Source organism: Amblyomma americanum, chromosome 1, assembly GCF_052857255.1.
Source record: "Amblyomma americanum isolate KBUSLIRL-KWMA chromosome 1, ASM5285725v1, whole genome shotgun sequence".
Taxonomy (NCBI): Eukaryota; Metazoa; Arthropoda; class Arachnida; order Ixodida; family Ixodidae; genus Amblyomma; species Amblyomma americanum.
Window position 1 is genome coordinate 153,840,900 of NC_135497.1, and position 19,083 is coordinate 153,859,982.

General features: G+C 50.0%; 1 protein-coding gene across 1 annotated transcript; it reads left to right on the forward strand.

Annotated features, from left to right (window-relative positions):
• The first annotated feature begins 675 nt into the window (after window positions 1–675).
• Window positions 676–18,045, forward strand: LOC144113972 (uncharacterized). The gene is made up of 10 exons (XM_077647390.1): window positions 676–723; window positions 4,086–5,661; window positions 6,152–6,403; window positions 7,448–7,631; window positions 8,357–8,614; window positions 9,109–9,279; window positions 11,162–11,308; window positions 12,863–12,987; window positions 13,164–14,435; window positions 16,862–18,045. The coding sequence occupies exons 2-10, from the start codon at window positions 4,096–4,098 to the stop codon at window positions 17,108–17,110; spliced, it is 4,224 nt and encodes a 1,407-aa protein (XP_077503516.1). The 5' UTR covers window positions 676–723; window positions 4,086–4,095; the 3' UTR covers window positions 17,111–18,045.
• Window positions 18,046–19,083: the final 1,038 nt, after the last annotated feature.

A 19,083-nucleotide genomic window follows, 5' to 3' on the forward strand; every position in this document is an offset into this window, starting at 1 on the left:
ATGTATTGGCGTAGTATGTCGTGCAGTGTAACCTAGATAATGATTGTTAATCGGTAATTGTTATTAGTGATCGGTAATGCGATCGGTCATAGTGATTGTAATCGTTGACCGTGATCGGTAATGTGATTTTGGATTGGTAATCAGTGAGAAATGGGAAAGAAAAGGAATAAAAAGAGAAAAGGGGAGGTTAAGGCGCTGTCGCGTCTTCACTTAAGGCGAAACTTCAGCTCATGTTGACTTCACAGCTCGAAACATGAAAGGATGAAAGGCACAAAGCGACCATCGGGCGCCCGTCCCTGTCGTTTCGCGTATTTCGTCCTTGTCTATTTAGCGCTGTGAAGTTCACATGAACGATCACCAACTTGCCCAAACAAGATTTCCGAAGCTTAAGGTTCCTCTTATTTTTTTCTATTTAGACTTGGATTAAAAATAATATGCCTTGACGCTCTTCGCCCATTAACGCAGCGACTTATGCGCATGTGTGCCGCCGAGGAAAAAAAAGCACGTAAGGAGCTCGGCTCTTATCATTAGGAAAAGAAGATCGATGGAAGAAGCAGATAGGGGGCTAGTGGGAAAAAAAAACACAACATAATAAAAGAGGTGCCAAAGAACGCCACTGATGCAACTGCCGAAGTGACGTCACTGAGAGGTGATAAATACAGGCCTTTTCTGCAGGTGATGCATTTACTGACGCCCATCAGCGAGCGGCTGAAGTTCTCGGAGGTGAGTACACCGCGCCCACCAGTTGGAAGCGACTTTGTGTTCTGTTATTACCGAACTGGTTGGTTATTAATGGCCTTTTACGTGGCGTAGGGCGCCAGAAGGGAACTGTAGGCATTGAGGGACGACGAAGTAGAGGACCCCGATCTTTTTCGGCCCCGATCGAGCGTGTGCTGGCACCTCGGCACACGGGCGTCTTTGCTTTCCAATGGAGGCAGTGTACTACATAAACAGCCGTGTGAAGAGGCCGGCATATGGGGTCGCCTGGGTTAGGTGATAACTTTATTAGAGGTGCGGGTACTTAACACTGAGTAGGGTTACTCTACGGTTTGGTGCTCGTGCGTTGCTGTCAGCGTCGGTAGCGGTAAGCAGGCGCTTCGTAAAATCGTGAGAAACGGTCGAAGAATGCACGCTAGAAATACACGCTTCTAACGTTTGCCTTCCGGTGCGTATTTAACTAGCGCAGTGCACGGGCTTGCAATTACGGGGCGTGTTTGCGACTGGTGAAGCAACTGTGCGCGAATTAGTCGAGAGTGCATATTCGTGCGACAGGTGCGCAGTGTGCCATCTCTCGTTTCCAGCTTCTTAGAGCTTCTCCAGCCCTTCAACCCTGCTTAGACAAACGCCGCGTCGTCGCCGCTCGCTTTCGGGGCGAGCACCTTGGACATCAATGTTCGCGGCATCTCTAATTATGCACGTCCATGTCTGTTTCTTTTTTCTTTCGCTGTTACCATAACTCGCCCCAACCTCCCGTGGTGAGCAGGGCCGTGTAGCGCACTGTTGACTACCCGTAAAGGGCTTCGCCCTCGTGTCCGTGTTTTGTTGTGCTCTAATGGTTCTCAGCAGTGCAGTAGGGCGAATCGTTCGCGCCGCCCGCTCGCGCCTCGTGTCAGGATCTCACGGAACGACGCCCAAGGCAATCCACCATGGCCCTCGTTTTTGCACATCTATATCGTTTATCGAGTTACGAACAGCGCCCTGGGCGAGCGCCACTGTTGCGCCCTACTTCGCGTCGCATCTTTGACGAAGTTCATATGACCTATAGAACAGCGAACTTGGCTACCTGCAGTTGTGGTAGCTGTCGCATTGTACTCGAGACCTCCTTGCTTCCGAGTTCAGGCTAGTTTTCGAACTCTCATCTACACTCCCTGTACCCCTACCTAGCAGCTCCGCCTTCCATCCTGCCCACCATGACGTGAACATTGTGCTAGCCCTGCACGTATTAGTGAGACGATCGTTATGCTATGCACTGGACAGTTTTTATCCTCGCCCGCTGACGGAGATGATTCTCAAATCGTGGCCGCAACGATCGTCGGCTCAAAGCTTTCCAGGCACTGTCCAGTTTCTTGAGCGATTCTCGCCTGCACGATACGCTAAGGCTTTGCTGTAGTCGATGACGTCACTTGTCTCAAGTGGCTCGACGGGCGCTCTAAACTGCGCCTGCGGTGCCTGGCTGCAGCCACCGGTTTCGAGATCGGTTGGCCAATAGCTCCATGCACAAGCGTGGACGCTGCAGTATTTGTGGCCGACAGATAGTGATTTGCGGGTCGCGAGCACGTGCTCTTTTCCAACGAAAGAGCACTGCCGGCTGAGCCGCGAACGTGCCAGGCTACCGCCGCACTGTTCACGGTGCGCCATGGGCTCGCGCAATGAGATAACGCCGGTCATTCGTTCTAAATATATTGCCTACAGTTCCGGAAAGGTAGCGTCAGTGTGCTTCTTAAAAAAAAAAGGCCCTTCAACCACCGCGGGAATTCCGAGAAGACGACGTTTCGTGTTTTGCTTGGCTAGTGTTGGGCACAAAACGTTGATTTATCTTGAAATCGACAGCTGCGCCGCGATGCTCCCCTCTGTGCGCAGATTAAGTTATTTCTTTAGTGCGTTTTCCGCCTCTTCAATACATTCACCGCAAGTGAAAGCTCGGTGTTAGGCCAGTGTGGAAGCCTTCACAGCATTTACAGTCGTTCTTTACGGCTAAATCCACGTTTTACGCCAAACAGTAGTCAAAGCAAAGTAAGTCTCCTCGTCTTCCCGTGTTCGTTGAAGACGATGAATATCTGCGTAAACGAAGACAAGCAAATCCGCTAACTGTGAACGTGAAACTGTGCCTGCTTCGTAGCTACCGGCGTAGGATACGTTGTGCACGTGGGAATGGTGTTTGGAAGCCTCCAGATAAACCTATGGTGCCCAAGGTTACGGTTTCGAACCGGTTTCAGCTCCCGCATTTCGATAAAGGGGAGATGTCTCCGCATGTTAAACAACCCTATGTGGTTTAAATTAATCCGAAGCCCTCCACTACGGGGTCTCTCATAGCCCTTTAGTCGCTTCGGGACGTTAATACCGAATGTCGCGTATCGTAATCTACGGTGCGAAGCACAGGCGGTTGCATCCATTGGCAGGGTGGAGATTTTAAATCTTTGAGATATCGTCACGAGGTACAAGGGCGTTTCACTTTTCGGGAAGGAATACGACAGAAACTGGGCGTTCGAATACAGCGTACTCTAATGCAGCGTAAGTTTTCTACGTTAAATTTCATTTTTATCGCCGCCAGCTTCCTTCTCTTTCGCGCGCGAGGCGTTATCTTTCGTACACGCCCCTAGATCCGATAGTACCGCTCAGAAGGATTTGTCACGCGCAAGACCTCTTCTGCTAAGTTAGGGGCAGATCGCGACGATGTCCGCGTATGTCTGGAATTTTTAGTCGTTAAATGCGTAGGCCGCGGCCGAGAGCGACGGATTCTGATCCCGACGGCCGGTCGTGCGCATTCGCGGAGGCCGCCGCGATAAGCTGCCGCCGCCGTGTTCTTTTCTTCTTGTTTGGGCACAAGTTCGTCCCGGCAAAGTTTAGACAAAGATGGCCAACGTCTGTTTGTCGATCTTCTCACCGCCTATGGTACCAACTAGTGCCATTAGACGAGCAATACAGGAGTGATTTTTGCCTTGCATCACAGGGCTACCGACGGGTCGACTCAGTACGAAGGGCAAAGCCGACGGCCATTTTCTTGTTGGCCCGTGCAACCCAAAGAAAATGTCTACCCCATACACTTCCACTGTCACGATACATGACTGCAGTCGCACGACCTAAGTCTCCTGTACGCAAAGCATTGTACGCAAAATTAATTTCTGGGCGTGGTAAATAACCGTTCCACTTAGCTCGGTTGTACAGAGTTTGTTCCCCGCGGTCATCTGGACGTGTATACAGTAACTTTAACGGGAAACCATGTGTATGGATGTCTGCTCATTTGTCTTTCGCTGTTCGGTCATGAGTGACACACCAGTACTAACGCGCGTTGTACTATTCGTTACAAGCGCGTGGGTGTATATGCCAAAGCACTTTCGTTACCGACTGAATTACTCCTCTTTCAGGCTTTCCGAGATGGTGGACAGCCTCGCCTTCCTCGTTGTGTGGAAAGAGCAAAGCAAAGAGATCGACCAGTATGTCTCGCTGCTTCGCAGATTTTTTACTACCATCGACATCTCCTGGCCCGCGCGCTTTCACATGAGCGATGTCGCCCAACAACTGGGTACGCACACGGAGGAGAGGTATTACCAGGCCGTGTGCACCTACACGTTTCCCGACACAGGCAGCAGAGGTGTTCCCGCGAGCGAACTGCAGACCGTGCTGCAGACTGCAAGTTCCAGGGTAACGCAGCAGTGGTGCCTCCTGGGCAGAATCATGCCGTTCAGGGGCCATCTGCAGTGGCTGATCCCGGAGCGAGAGCGCGGGTTCTGGCGCGGTTGGGTGCCGCACGAAACTGACATTCCCCTTGCATCTCTCTCGTTCGGCACCTTCGCTGGGCTCTGCCTTTTCGCCCAAAGCCACGTCCTTTATTCACAAGCTGGCGTCCCCGGCTTCGTGCTGAGTTGCGCTTTCAAGCACGACGAACGACTATTGCAAGTGATGCTCATGCTAGTCCACAACGACGGCTGCAGGCATTCTAGCAGCTCGTACAAGTTGGAGATACCGTACCACAGCATTTTCCGAGTCGTTGTGAACGAGGCTGAGACCCTCCACGATGCAGTGGGCATCTACCTCCAACTCGTCACTGTCCCGCTGTTGTACCGAGGTGCAGACGACGTGAATGCGTGGGAAGCATCCACAGAAGATGGCGTATGGTACGACCGCGTTTTCCAACTGGGATGTCCTTGCGGGTGGTTGATGCACAGCTCCGACATTGGCGGGAGCTCAGTCGTCAAGCTGACTCTCAGGAACAAGCTGAAAGCGCGACAAGCGATAAGTCGCCTCAGTGCGCGCTGCAAGCCAGAGACCACTTTCCAGTACAGCCCCATGCTTACGGAAAAGGTTGGCGCCCAGCTGAGGGAGATCAAGAAGCGATGCGACGGCAAGATTAAGCCGAATCTTTGCTTCCCAACGTGCTACGCCTTGAGTTCTGTCCTACAGCAAGGGCACAACGGATTCGCTCAAATGGCTTTACTTGCTCGTGACAAGCTGGAAGAGTTCGAAGAGGAGTTGATACGGCTTCGCCACACCAGTGGTCCTGCCCTCGAGTTGGCTCTGTACGCCATTCGAAGCGCCATCGAAGAGCACGAGATTGTCGACATCATTTCATGCCTGCCGAAGCTGTTCGCAAAGTTCTGCACCCCAGCTACCGCTCTACCAAAGACTCCCGCTGGTACTTGCCTGGTTCGACGCTGCATCGTCACTCCGTCGAAGGTCATTTTGCTTCCTCCGCAGATCCACTGCGAGAACAGGATTCTTCGCAAGTTTGACCCGGAGTTCTCGCTGCGTGTCTCATTTCGCGACGACAACATGCAGAACTTGTCCTACTCGCTCATGTCCGGCCACTGTCGGCACATGGCCGTCGAGCGGGTTGTCGCAAGCACGCTCCGCGATGGCCTGATCGCCGGAAACAGGCAGTTCAGGCTCCTGGCCACTTCGTGCAGCCAGCTTCGGGATCACGGGGCCTGGCTTTACGCAACGGTGAGTTGGCAGTTCTCAATTCCCGGGCTTGTTACGATCGTGCCCTGGCATGTACGTACTAAGGCATGGCTTGCACCGCTTTTTGCTGAAATCAGTTCGGTGTCTTTGGAACACTACACTTGCGCAACCGTTATCACATTCTCTTGTTCGTTGCAGTCGAGATTAAAAAAAAGTAGCTTTTGGCACCTTGTTCGTATCTGATTGCGAGTGAGCAGCATCAGCGGATGGCGTTTTCATTTAACCGCAAACTGTTTGGTCTCTCCTCGGCTGAGTGATTTCAAGAGGCTTGAGGGGGAAACCCATAACCTACACAATGCAGGTGATGGTTATACAAGAAAAGATCAGTGAAAATGGACAGCCTTCAATCAGACGATGTTTTCGCCATAATGCGTTTGGGAATGTGTGCGACGCCTCTCAGCATGCGATCCAAAACTAATTTTATTGGTCTCTCGATTGTCCTATGGGTATTAAGTTTCGTGCTTTTTCTTAGGACGCAAAGGGCTACTCCAGCGACATGATTCGCTACTGGATGGGCGACTTCAGCGGTATTGCGAGCACTGCCAAAAAGATGGCCCGCATGGGACAGTGTTTCTCGTCTACGGAAGAATCTGTACAGGTTCCCCTGCTCAGCAACTCTGTGCATGAAGTCCCCGACATCTTGGGCGGAAAACATCCAGTGACTGATGAACATTACATCTTCTCTGACGGCATCGGCATGATTTCGCCCGAGCTTCTCAAAGAGGTAGGCCATATTTTTACGGCGGTGAGCGAAGTTCTAGGTCACTTACCTGCTTAAACTGGTACTCTTGATAAACACCTTCATTACTACACGTTCGCGCAGTATTCGCATCGACGCCCGAATGCCGAATCACTTAGTAAATTTTACGAATCATTTCTCCTGCAATTGTAGTTGCAGTTATTCAGTGGATATACAGCGTTCGGCTGCTGAGTGCAGAGTCGCAGGTCCCCCCCCCCCCCCCCCCGGAGGTTACAGAAAACCTCATGTACCGAAGTTATCATGCCAGATCCCCCGAGGTCGTCGAAATTCATTCTTAGCGCATTCCGTGCGTGCAAAAATCTGTCATCCTAGAATTTTCGATCGCTTCATTGATCCCGGAATTTTATTCTCGCACCTTACAGCTATTTGTAATCTCCAGGAAATGTTCCACACATGACAATCAGTAAAGTGAGCGTAAATTGTAACTAGCGACTCAAACCTTGCACAAATGTGTTCTAGTCGGAAACTGACACTTTCACCGAAAGCAGCTGTTTTTTTTTTTTCGCATGCCAAGCGGATGGCGCGTTGACATATCATCTGCGCCTCTCTTCGTTGCTGCGAACACATGTTTCATTCATCCAGCTTTAGTTACATGACCTGCCTTTCCGAGTCATTCGTCGCTTTCCGGACATTGAAACTTTGCCTCGCGGCTAGTGCACAAGGTTCAGCCTGGAAACGAACGGTCTGCCGTGTCTTTCACCTGGTTATATTCTGGCGGTTTCGACTTTTCAGTGCTCAATCAGAAACCAGCTTTCGACAGCCCACTAGAAAGCTGTGAAGCATTGCGGTTGATTTTTCTGCTTTAGAGGATTTCATTTTCGTGAGGCTCCAGAAAGTAACGAGTCGTTCGGGCTGCTGGCTTTCCACAGGTAATCGCCGCGTAAGGTAGCGGAAGGCTAGTGTCTCCATGCAGATTCTCTCAAGCGTGTGCCGAATGCTTGCGGAAGCTGCTAACATGTACCACATCAATCCCCATGGTGCGGGCTATGACATGTTTTTCTTCAATAGGTGACCGACAAGATCGGCCTCCCTGTCGTTCCGTCTGCCATTCAAATTCGCTACGCTGGCTACAAAGGCATGCTCTGCGTCAACCCACTGATCACCGGAAGGCAGCTAGTCCTGAGGAAAAGCATGCGCAAGTTCAACTGCGTCAACTCTGAGTGCATTGAGGTCATCAAAATTTCAGCTCCGCGTAAGTGCACAACATGCCTTTTCTCCATATTTCATTCCGCACGCGTCTCATTTCAGTCGTGCGTAACGAAACTTCGTGCTGAAGTAATGTTAATGGAGCGCACAGCATATGCGATGTGCCTCAACAGGAGGTAATCTCAGGACATGCGTATACAGGTGTTCCCCAAGAGGAAATTATACAATAGCTGTATCTTGCCAACACTCGCTTGTGGGGCAGAGACATGGCGTCTAACGAAAAGGGTTGAAATTAAGCTAAGCACAGCGAAACGCGGTACGCAGAGTAAAATGATACGTGCAACGTTAAAACACGGGGATTGAGCAGAGCGGGACAAGAAATAAACGCGAGTTCCTATTTCATGCCATGGAATGAGTAGGGCATGTATACGAAGGCAACCCGTGGTCCCTTAGATCAACGGCGTGGCTTCAAACACAGGGCAAACGTAGCAGGTGCACCTGATTCAGTCTCGTGGGCGGAAGAGATTAAGAAGTATGCTGGTGGTTATTCGGGTTCAGCGGGAGAGGGCTGTCCTGCAGCGGACTTGGTTGGGCTGATGTTTCTACAGTTCGGCAGGCGCGGCATGTCATTTTTTTTCCTCGATTCTGATCTAATCCAAAGCGCGCACACGCAACTTTCGATGTGCGCAACCTACGGTAGGCTTGGTTGTCGTACGAGCCGCCCCATGCAGCGTACTCTGCAACCGTCCATCGCGTGCCCCGTTCTGCCAGGTCCCGTGTTCCTGAACCGGCAGCTCATCACGCTGCTCGAGCAGTTGGGCGTCCCCAGCCGGGTGTTCTTCTGCCTGCAGCAGAGCATGGTGACCCTCCTCACCGAGGCCCTGGTCAGCGACAGCGTCGCGCTGCAGGTGCTCGAGACGTACGTGGGCCCCGCGCTCCCTTTCAGCCAGCTGCAGCGCCACGGCTTCTCGCTCACGCGGGACCCCTTCGTGCGCTCCATCCTGTTTGCTGTCTACAGGACATCCATGGGTGAGCCAGACATCCCTGTCGCCGCCTTCGGCAGCAATAGCTTTAGTAATCGCAACGACCTCCGAATGGTTTCACACACTAACCGTTGTAAACCACTGACACGCTGTTTTCAAACGCGGCGGGCGCTATATGCAGACTTCACCGCAAAAACAGCTCAGAAACTGTGCAGTATGAAGTAAGCCGCCGCGGAGACTCGGTGGTTATGGCGCTCTGCTGCTGATCCGAAATACGCGGGTTCTATCCCGGCCGCGGTGGCCGAATTTCGGCGGAGTGCCGTGTACTGTGCGATGTCAGTGCACGTTAAAGAACCCCATGTGGCCCAAATTTTCTTGAGCCCTTCACTGCGGCGTCCCTCGTAGCCCAATTCACTTTAGAACGTTAAACGCCCCATAAACCTATGCAGTATGAAGTAATAAATTCGCGTATATACCACAGTTCTGGAATCGACATGTGAACGGTTTTAATGTACGCTTCATTTTTTTTCTTTATTCCAGAGTCTCTCCTGTCAAAGTCTCGCATCGCTGTACCGCACAACTTAGGTCGAAACATGTTCGGTGTGCTCGATGAGACCAGGACGCTGAAGTACGGCCAGGTGTTCGTGCAGTTCACTTCACTTGGTTCGCCCACTGGACACAAAAATGGCCCGGAGTTTTCAATCCTGTCAGGTACCCGTCACGGTGGCTGTGGCCGCACCATTCTGCTACGCACGGGAGTGTTTGGGACCGCGTTTAGATGTGGGCGAAGTGCAAATATGCCAGAGGTACAAAAAATACTCGCATTACTGTGGGAATGGAGTCTCAAACACTTCAGATCAACCTACGGTGCCTAAATTCGCTGGTTCGAACCCCAATTCAGCCGCTGTGTTTAGATAGAGTAGAGCTGCCTGCGCATGTTCAGGAACCCCCGAGTGGTGAAAATTTATCCGGAGCCCTCCACTACAGAGTATCTTATAGCCTATGCGCACCTTGTAAGCCTTAGGCTCCGCACTATACCATTGTCCCGGGTGCCTTCTGACGTCGGGTATTCTTGAAAGCCGTTGGAACTTATAAGTTATTCCTTATACCTCCTGACCTGTTTGCTTAGTTATACGCATATTCCTACTAACGCCCTCTATGCACGTGTTCATCGTATTGTCCAATGATTTTTGGTGTCATTTTACGCGATATCGTAACTCGTTCTGCTAGAAACCCGGCGTTGGCCGACGCCCTGCATCAGTCGGGGAAAAAATCCCAAAGGTTTTAAATGAGAAAAGAAACTAGCCGGTACAGGTGCTCGAACCCAGACGCTCTGCGTGCCAGGTTTGCACGCAGCGCATAAGCACGAAGTGTCCTGGGTTCAAGCGCGTTAGAGGGGCGCCTAGTGAACGCGTTGTGGTGTGCATGACATAGTAACGTGTGTTTGGGGTGTGTATTCATGTTGTAGCAATTTAAAAAAATAGTATGCTTATATTGCATGGAATTTTCTGAAAAGGCGGTGTTATGGTGTTCACTGCACTGAAACAAATAGCGCGTATGAGTATGTATTGACGTAGCATGTCGTGCAATGTAGCCCATACAGTGATTCATTATTGGTAATCCATAATCGGTAATTGTGATTCTAATCAAAATATGTGATCGGTAATGTGAATGTGCATTGGCAGTCGGTGAGAAATAAGAGAAAATCGCGTCTGCTCTTAAGCTTCGCCCTACTAATTTCTTCAAGCACCACAGGTTAGCCAGACCTCCCGGGAGAACTAGAAAAGGCTACAGCAGAAACACTTCTGAACGTTCTCCAAATAGCAATCATACCCTACGCGCTCCTCGTCCCATTGCCGCTCCATCCTCGAGCAAGTCTATTCACTGCGCCTCGTTAGTTTTCACATACGTCAGCCCTTATATCCGGGAAGCTGATCTCAGGTTGCGCCCACTGACATGCTTGCAAAAGCACTTGGAGAAACGACCACCACTGCAGGTTTCCCTACTTCTTGCATGCAGGACAATGCGCTATATCACAGGCTTGGTGCCCCGCTTCACGCAGAGGCTGCCGCCTTGCGGTGCCACTGCTTGTCTCTCTACTTTTATCTGGTTGCTCGTGCTTGGGGGATGTCCAGCACCCGCGCTGATTTTGCACCTTTTTTTTTAAGCCCTCCATGCCTTTTGGTGCCACGCAAGCGTAGGCGGTTTCGCTGGCAAACGATGTAGCAGTGCCACTCTGTGCAGGTGGCGTGCGTGCTGTGGCACTGCACTGTGACCATCGCAAGGGAAGCTTCAGGGTTATTTTTATTCTGTGCATACCCTCGTGGTGCCTGTAATCCGTTGGCGTTCGGTTCACATCGTCGGCTCAGGGACCGCACTATACGAATGATGAATGTTGCTCACCAGAAGAATGTTCCGAAGTTTGGCAGGCAGCACACGTGTTGATGTCACTATTAAAAAAAAGAAGCTATGATTTCTATGTGCACTTACCTTTATACATATGCGCCACTTCTTTATGCAGTGTTTCACCTCCATTCGCTTGAGGACAACCGTTGCGGTGCAGTTTCGACGAAGCGTCCCTGCTTTTTTACAGGAACCGTGCTCGTGACAAAGTGCCCCTGTCTGCACCCCGGCGACGTGAGAAAATTCACCGCAGTGGATGTCCCGGCCTTGCATCGCATCAAAGACTGCGTCGTGTTCCCGGCAAATGGTTTCAGGCCACACCCCGACGAAATGGCAGGCAAGCATGCAGCGAACCGCTTTGCTGCGCAAGCCGGTGCGCTTTCTCTGGTCGCCTTTGGTACGGCCGCGCCCTCTCCGTACGCGTACAGTGCATGGTCAAGGCTTACTCGGTCACCCGTGATTGACTTTAAGAGCCGCCACTACGGTTTCAGTGCTGTCAGCTGCGCCCACTGACCCTAGTCGGCGTCGCATAAGACTAGCTCTAACGGTAGAAAGCGCTGCAGCCGGACAGTAGAAGCGGCGAGCGTATTCGTTCAATCCGTGTACCACCGGCCGCACTCGACAAGCGCGCAATTTGAACATATTTTTTTTTATCCTTCCATGGGTTTTTCATTCGGTCGTTCACCTGTACTGCCATGAAGTCCTCGGTAATTTCATTTTACAGCTTATGTATACGCAACCTGCCATGTAGTTTGTCGTGTACACAACAGCGCCGGATCACCCAGTCTATAGCCAGAGGGGCAAGCATCTCCTGGCGCACCCGTAGTGCTTTTCCACGCTGTCTGCCAGCGCTTATAACCACGAGCTTCCGCACTATGTCGAAGCCGCATGTGGCGCTCGTCAGCTTACTGATAACATTCCTCGCTAAAGTGCTGTCGACGTAGCCCAAACGCGCGCCTCTAATCGTTCAGAACGTGGTCTATCTTTTATCGCAGCCCAATTGGCTTACGGCAGCTTTTTTTTACGTGCGCGGCGGAACAATTTCAGCGCCGCCTGGGCACTGCAGACTGCCTATACTCCAATTTTGCGTTGTGAAGTGTGCGAAAGCTGGCAGCTATTCGGTCAATAGTACCTCCGCTAGGTCTAACTTAAGTTCTACAGAAAATTACCTGCGTGGCTGACTTTACTGCGCGGGTATCAGGATGTCTATACCATGCATTTTACTGTTGTCCCTAAACAAACGCACTCTAGTGCTTGGGGCTTGCCCTGTGTTGTAAACCAGAAGTACGGCAAACTTATCACCCTATAATGAGTCGCGTATGCAGGTAGCTCCGATATGAAAGCAAGAAGTCTGTTTGCCCGCAAGGAATTCTTCTGCGCTGTTGGTAATGCTTCCGGAATTTCACATTATCGCGCATTGCCCGCACTTCTCGTAATATTTCTCGAAACGATGTATGTGTCAATCGCCAGAAATCTATAAGGCTTGCTGCTACACAAGGGAGTGGCGGAGTCGTGAACTAATTAGATATCTGAGCGTGTAAAAACTCACTGCCGTGCAATGTATTTCGCGGTAAATGAGCTGACGTTCCCGAGCCTTCGTTCAAATTTTTGTGGCCTGACCCTTACACTGACTGGCCATTAGTATCGCCCGACAGCTTCCAGCTGCTTCATCTAGCGCAGATAAAGGCACGTCAGAGACATATCCAGTCGCCTGCTCCACAGTCACACTTCCAAGCCAGTCAGTGGGCTCCGGAGTACAGGCTGTTCGTGATAAGGGATGGCGGGAATATGGCGAAATGTCCCTCATTAAGAGAATTGACATACAGAATCTACCAACTCCATTTCGTTGGCTAATGTCGCTGCGTACATATTAACTACCATCTTTTTGCAGGTTCCGACTTGGACGGAGACGAGTACATTGTCATATGGGACAAGAGTCTGCTCTTTCCGGGACCCAACAAAGAGCCCATGATTTACGGACAAAAGGTTCAACAGCAGCGTTCCGAACTGAGTCTGGTAATTACGAAAACGATGGCTCTTACTTAGCGACGGGAGTCAAATAAATTGCACGGTGCACCGAAGCAGGTCTCACGAGGTGGATTCCAACATCAGTTCTTTCTGTTCTACTCCTTGCTACCTTTCAGCGGCTGAAATTGGGAATCACGACTAACTCTACCTTGTACTCCTTCCAGGTCGATGGCATGGCACAATTCATCTCGGACTACATCAAGAACGACAACGTTGGCGTTATGTCCAACGCCCATCTAGCAGTGGCCGACAAGCTTGAGGACGGCGTGTTTTCGGAAGAGTGTCTGTCCATAGCCACCAAAATCTCGACCTGCCTAGACTTTGCGAAGACCGGGGTGGCCGCCGCGTTAGAGAAACACGAAAGGCCCCAAGAATACCCGGACTTCATGGAAAAGGGATGTCACAAGAACACTTACCGTTCAAACCGGGTTCTTGGCCACCTCTACAGATTTCAAAGGTTCCTGGAGTCTGTAGTTAGCACCAGCTTCAGCAGCCACCTAGTCGACGGCCGAAGCAACATAAAGCTGCTCGAATTCCACGGCTGGGTGATCTACAAGTGCGTTGTGGAGCAATTGCTAGCGGCGTACGAGTCCGATATGGACCGCATACTGAAGCAGTACGGCATCAAGACTGAAGCAGAAGTTGTGTCCGGCTTCATCAACGACACCTCCAGCTTCAACAAGAGCCACTACGAAAAGAGCAACGTGGAAGTTCTCGTCACTAAGCAGTACCGTGCCATAGTGGAGTCGACAAGGGAGAGATTTTTCAAAAAAGTTGACGAGGCGTGTCACCTGGAAGGCGCTCTCTCTGTGCAGGAGCGAAAGACAGTTCTGCTAAGAATGGCGTCCGCATGTTTCATGGTGACGTACTCTAATGCTCACAAGACCTGCTCCAGCTTTCCCTGGACATTTTCGGACGTCATTCTCTTGGTCATGGAAAGTGCGCCTCGCAGCGAGGTGCCGTACAGGCAAGGCAACCTTCTGATCGCCTGCCTGGACAGTCAGCTGCCTCCTGCTTCACCACAGCTGTCTGCCAAAAGCATCGCCCTTGAAGTGGTACTGAAATGGGCTGTGAAGGAAGACTTGCTGCTTCAGGACGCAGGTGTTCGCTGCGCCCGCATCTGTAGACTTTGTTTGGAGACTCTCTTCATCAAGTCAGCAGGAGCTGAAGACTCTAAAGCTAATGGCAAGGGAGCACCCTCTCCTGGCCGTTACGTGACATCCTTTTTCCGTTACGTCAGCAGTACGTCTGTCGTCTTCCCCAACTGCGACTCCTGCAGCTGGTCATCGCAAACACACACGCTCACAATGGCCGCGCTCAGAACGTACAGCATGCTATCTATCTTCTGCGATCTGTGCCACCTGGGCCTCCCTTGCGATGCCAGACTGCACGAGCCAGTGCAGGAGATTCAGGAAGGAAACTCCGTGCGCATCAAGGTGAGCCCTCTCGATATCATTTTTGTTCATTTACTGGTGCACCATGAAAAATGTTCTATTTTATATTTTTCGTGTAGAACACAACACCGGTCGCACTGTCTCACAGTGGGGCGTTGGAGCGTTTCATACTGAACATCTTACGCGTTACACTAAGGCTATTTATTTATTTAGTACATGCTGTTGGCCTCACTTAGAGACCGTAACAGGATCGAGTTTACATAATATGAAAAAGTGCGAAAGAAAAAAAAGAAAAAGAGAAACCGCAGAGAAGGAACTTTTTCATTTTACTCAAAGGTACACGTAAACGCACATGGTGACACTGTTAATAATTTTCAAGATGGTTTGTTAGCTTCGATACAAATGCTTCAGGGGACATCTGGTTCGCAATTTCTGGAGCCAACATATTTCACTCATGAATCACATGTGGGAAAAATGAAAATTTGAATTTATCACTACGGTATCTGTATTCGGATAGGTGTTCATGTTTTGTTCTTGTCACACGTGTGTTAGGCTCAGCTATCTAGTCTTATCACGTTTGGTGCGATCATTCAAAAGGAGGAACAGAAACTTAAGCCGCAGCAGTCTGGCTCGTGTGTGGATTGTAGAGAGCCCGGCTTTTTGCAGAAGCAGTGTGGGAGATTCGTGACGACTGTATTTGTTGAAAATAAATCTAACAACTTTTCTCTGGACACTTTTTAATCTATCAATATATTGTTTAGTGTAGGGCAGCCAAGTAATAATGTTGTATTCTAGCACAGAACGAACAAGTGAAATGTACCATTACCAATTACCTGTACCATTACCAAGGAAGTGAACTAGCTTATAGTGAACCTTAGGATGAGATACTCGGTCGAAGGCTTTTGACAAATCAAGGAAAATCATATCTGTTTGCCCCCCCCCCCTTTATTGATTGTCATAGCTAAGTCATGGACCGTTTCTTGTATTTGTGTCGTCGTAGACAAACCTTTTCGGAAGTAGTGTTGATTGGGAATAATTAATTTGTGGTCTTCAACAAACGTTGTAATGTGCTTCAAAAATTAAATGTTCTAGGATTTTACAGACCGTAGATATAAGAGAAATAGGACGGTAGTTGGAAACATTGGCTGGGTCTCCTGATTTATGCATCGGAATTACCTTAGCTGTTTTCCACATTTCTGGTAGTTCTCCAGTTTCTATTGATTTCTTGTATTAATATAGCAGGTATTTCGAAATCCATTCAGCGTAACGTTTAAGCAATGCATTCGGTATATTGTCTGGACCTGTCGATTTCTTCGTGTCAATACTGAGAAGGCAAATATTTCTTCTTCAGTTATTATTTCCTCGAGTGTATTGTGAGCGTATTCCTATCCCTATACTTGCGTTAGTGCTTGTGTTTATACTTGGTTTTTTTTTTTCTCATGGCAGTCGTCCACGTCAAGGGTTAAATCCTTTAAATTGGCGGCTCGTTTCTTGCGTGGCCTCTTGCAACTTTCCTCATGCAATCACTTGCACTTAGGTTAATTTCCGCAGTTAAAATTTGCCTATACAGCAAGTTTTTTTTACATATTTACCTAGCATGCTAAAATGTTTTATTCCATTGTGTTATATTCTAAATCATTACGAAGTTTACAATCTCAATACATAAGTCGCTTACTCTTTCGAAGTTATGGACAGTGTCAACAAAACAGGCTGTAGCGGATGTATGCAGTGCCAATTCTATTTCCACTGCAAGCAGTCCTGGAATTTCTGTAGCATGGTATGTTTACACGTGAAACAATAACATTCTGTCACCTGCAAGGTCTGAACACCGGACAATAACGGCGTGCCCTCTTCTCTTTCCTTTACTTCCTCTTGCCTTTCTCTCATGACCGTTAACTTAGTGAGTCTTCGAAAGCAACATGTGTAAGCAGCCCGGTACGCAACCGTTTGAGTTTAATCGCTACTACAAGTTGCATGCATATCGCTCAGGTAATCTACACTCCGGTAATGATCACACTTGCGAGCATCTTCGCCAGCACAAGAAAAAGCGGCCAGCTACTGAACTTCCTATTCGCCTTCGCAATTTCTCTACCGCTCCCTGGCCCGCTAGCCACAGGTTGCCTAATGAAAAAAAAAAACGTAGCCCACCCGTTCCGTTCTACTGAGATTTCACGGGTTTTTCTTTTCTCCCGACTTTAAAACCAAACTTTTTCGCTATCCTCTGAGCCCGACCCTTCGGCTACGTAGAGCTTAGCTGGGCACATGTTGCAGCATTGAGTAGCGCCAAGAGCTCCTAGATTGTCGGGAGGCCCGTACCCAGTTGGCAGCATATATCCTGCGTGGTCATGTCCACTCAATTAATCCATTGCCGATAGCACGCACCGCTACCCAACACCACGATAGTGCGTCCTTCCCTTTCTTCTGGCCGCGGCGGTTGGTGCATGATGAGACTGCCCGTTGCGCCGCAGGTGACCAGTCCGGGCTTCCAGGACATGTTGCTGCACGGTCAGGACGAGGTGGTCAGTCTGCTGGCAGTCTGGTCTGGCGTGCACGAGGTTCGCATTCGGCGCGGCGTGGACCGCGGGGGCGGCCGCCACATCGTAGTGTCCTCGGTGGGCCGCGACTGGCAGCGCTGGTTCCTCGAGGAGCTCCTGCTCCAGCCCTGGCTCGCCACCGCCATCGAGAAGCGCAGCCTCGAGCAGTTCATTCGCGGCTGAGTTGCCCTTCTCAAAGCCTGCTGCCTTGGCGCGTCGCCGGTGCGGGGCCAGACTTTAGTTTTTCATTAAACATTCACTTAACACTTTTAACCTTTGACAGGCTAAGCGACCAATTTTGCAATTTTTTAGCTCTATTTAATATAAGGACCTTGGGGGGTGGAAGGGGAGAACTTTCGGGCAAATAACCTTGACGATGGCCTCGCTGCAGTTCATACTTATGTGTTACTGTATTGTTTGTTTTTCTTTCGTACCGCAAGGTGTGCTCTTTTTTATTTAGCCGGTACCAGCCTACCGGTGAGCACAATTTTTCGGAACCCGGCTGCCGCGCGAAAAATCTACATAGCGGCATGGGCGGACAGCTTGAAATGGTATGTTGCAGTCGTCTGCTCGTACCAGTGCTATTGGGACCTCTCAATTCTTTCATTCGTGCCTGACTGCTGTATTCTTCACGGCAGGCGTGTTCCGAAAGTCTGTGCAGACACCTGTACTTTTTTCTATCTTAAAGGCTAAACTTTTGTTTCAGGTTAGGGGCAAGCGCTTACGTTACAACCGCGACTGAAGCCAATCGACGCGCGTCTTAGTTGCGAATACTAACTGTTCCTTTTACTTCGGTATGTAACCGTCAGCAGCCCAGTTAAGTTCACTGCAGGGCAGAGGCAACTACCCGCGAAAACTCTAATAGAAATTTTCCACTCGTATGGCTTTTGACCAGCGGCAGCCACATGCGGTAGTCTTATGCCTCAAGTCTGCATTCTACGTGCTCGTTTGTCCCCAAGTCCAGTGGTGTCAGCCGTTGGGCTGTTCTTCAATAGGCACACACCTGCTAATCACTGACCTCACCACTGCAACCCGATCTGCATTACTCCAGACCACGCTTCCATTCCTGTCGTCTCCAGAGCGACTGTAATAAAACAGCGGTTCTCTGTTTGCATTGCATCTCGTGCCCACGTGCATTTCTTCCTCCGAGCCAGAACTACCGTATCGGCTCCCGGTTGTTCTCCCTTTTCCTGCGGCTCTCCTGCGTCTCGTCGGTTCGTTCGCCTTCCCCATTCTGACCCGGGGGCCAGCAACTACTGTTTCAGTGTGCTGCAGTTTCAGTTAAGATTTCTCCGGCACAAAATCCCAGCACAGTGGCCGCCACCACGATGCGGATTTCGGAAACCGGATGGTTGTGCACTGGGGCAAAAAAATCTCTAACACAGACTAAGATAGTACAGGACTCTCGCAGGCTTTCCAATCACTAATGATCGAAACCGTGCGGAACGTACTACAGTGACTGTGCATACGTGTGCCCTTTGTCAATCAGTTTTTGCACACAACTGCTGAAGCTGGTTGCAACGGCTCAAGAAAATCATTCCCACAGGCTGCCCACAAAAGCACCTGCATTCTGTTGGAGCTGCATTCTTAGATTTGATCTTGCTATTCATAGTTCACCAGGATTACATGGATAACCTGCCTATGTTGCATACATAACATACGCTTTTAAAGACGCGGGTGGCTTCTCTGGAGAGGAAGTGGAAACAAAAAAATTTTGCGTAAAAGTAAACTCGAACCTGGCGCGCATCTCCGGGGGAATCCTATTCCATCGTTCATGCAATGCAGACACTTGGCGTTGCAGTACTCTCTGCATGCGCTCAACCAATGGCAGCGATGCTGGTCCAACGGACGACTCGGCAGAGCGTGGAAGCACAAGTTCAATGTCGCTCACCGGTTCCCGTCTCGCCAATCAAAATGAAAGGACAATTCTTAACGCGAGAAAAGTAAAGTACCTGTTTCAGCTCATTTGGCACCGATCATTCCCTTTTATTCCCCATTCCTAAAGCCAGGCCCAGTGTAGTCGGCAAGCACCCAGAGGCTTTGCACTCTTTTTTGAGTGTCAAGAAACAAACAGCCTACCCGCTGTCCACCATGGAAGCTGACGTTAAACACAATTCGAGTTCCTAATATTTTCTTCTGCTGCTTGGATAATGAAG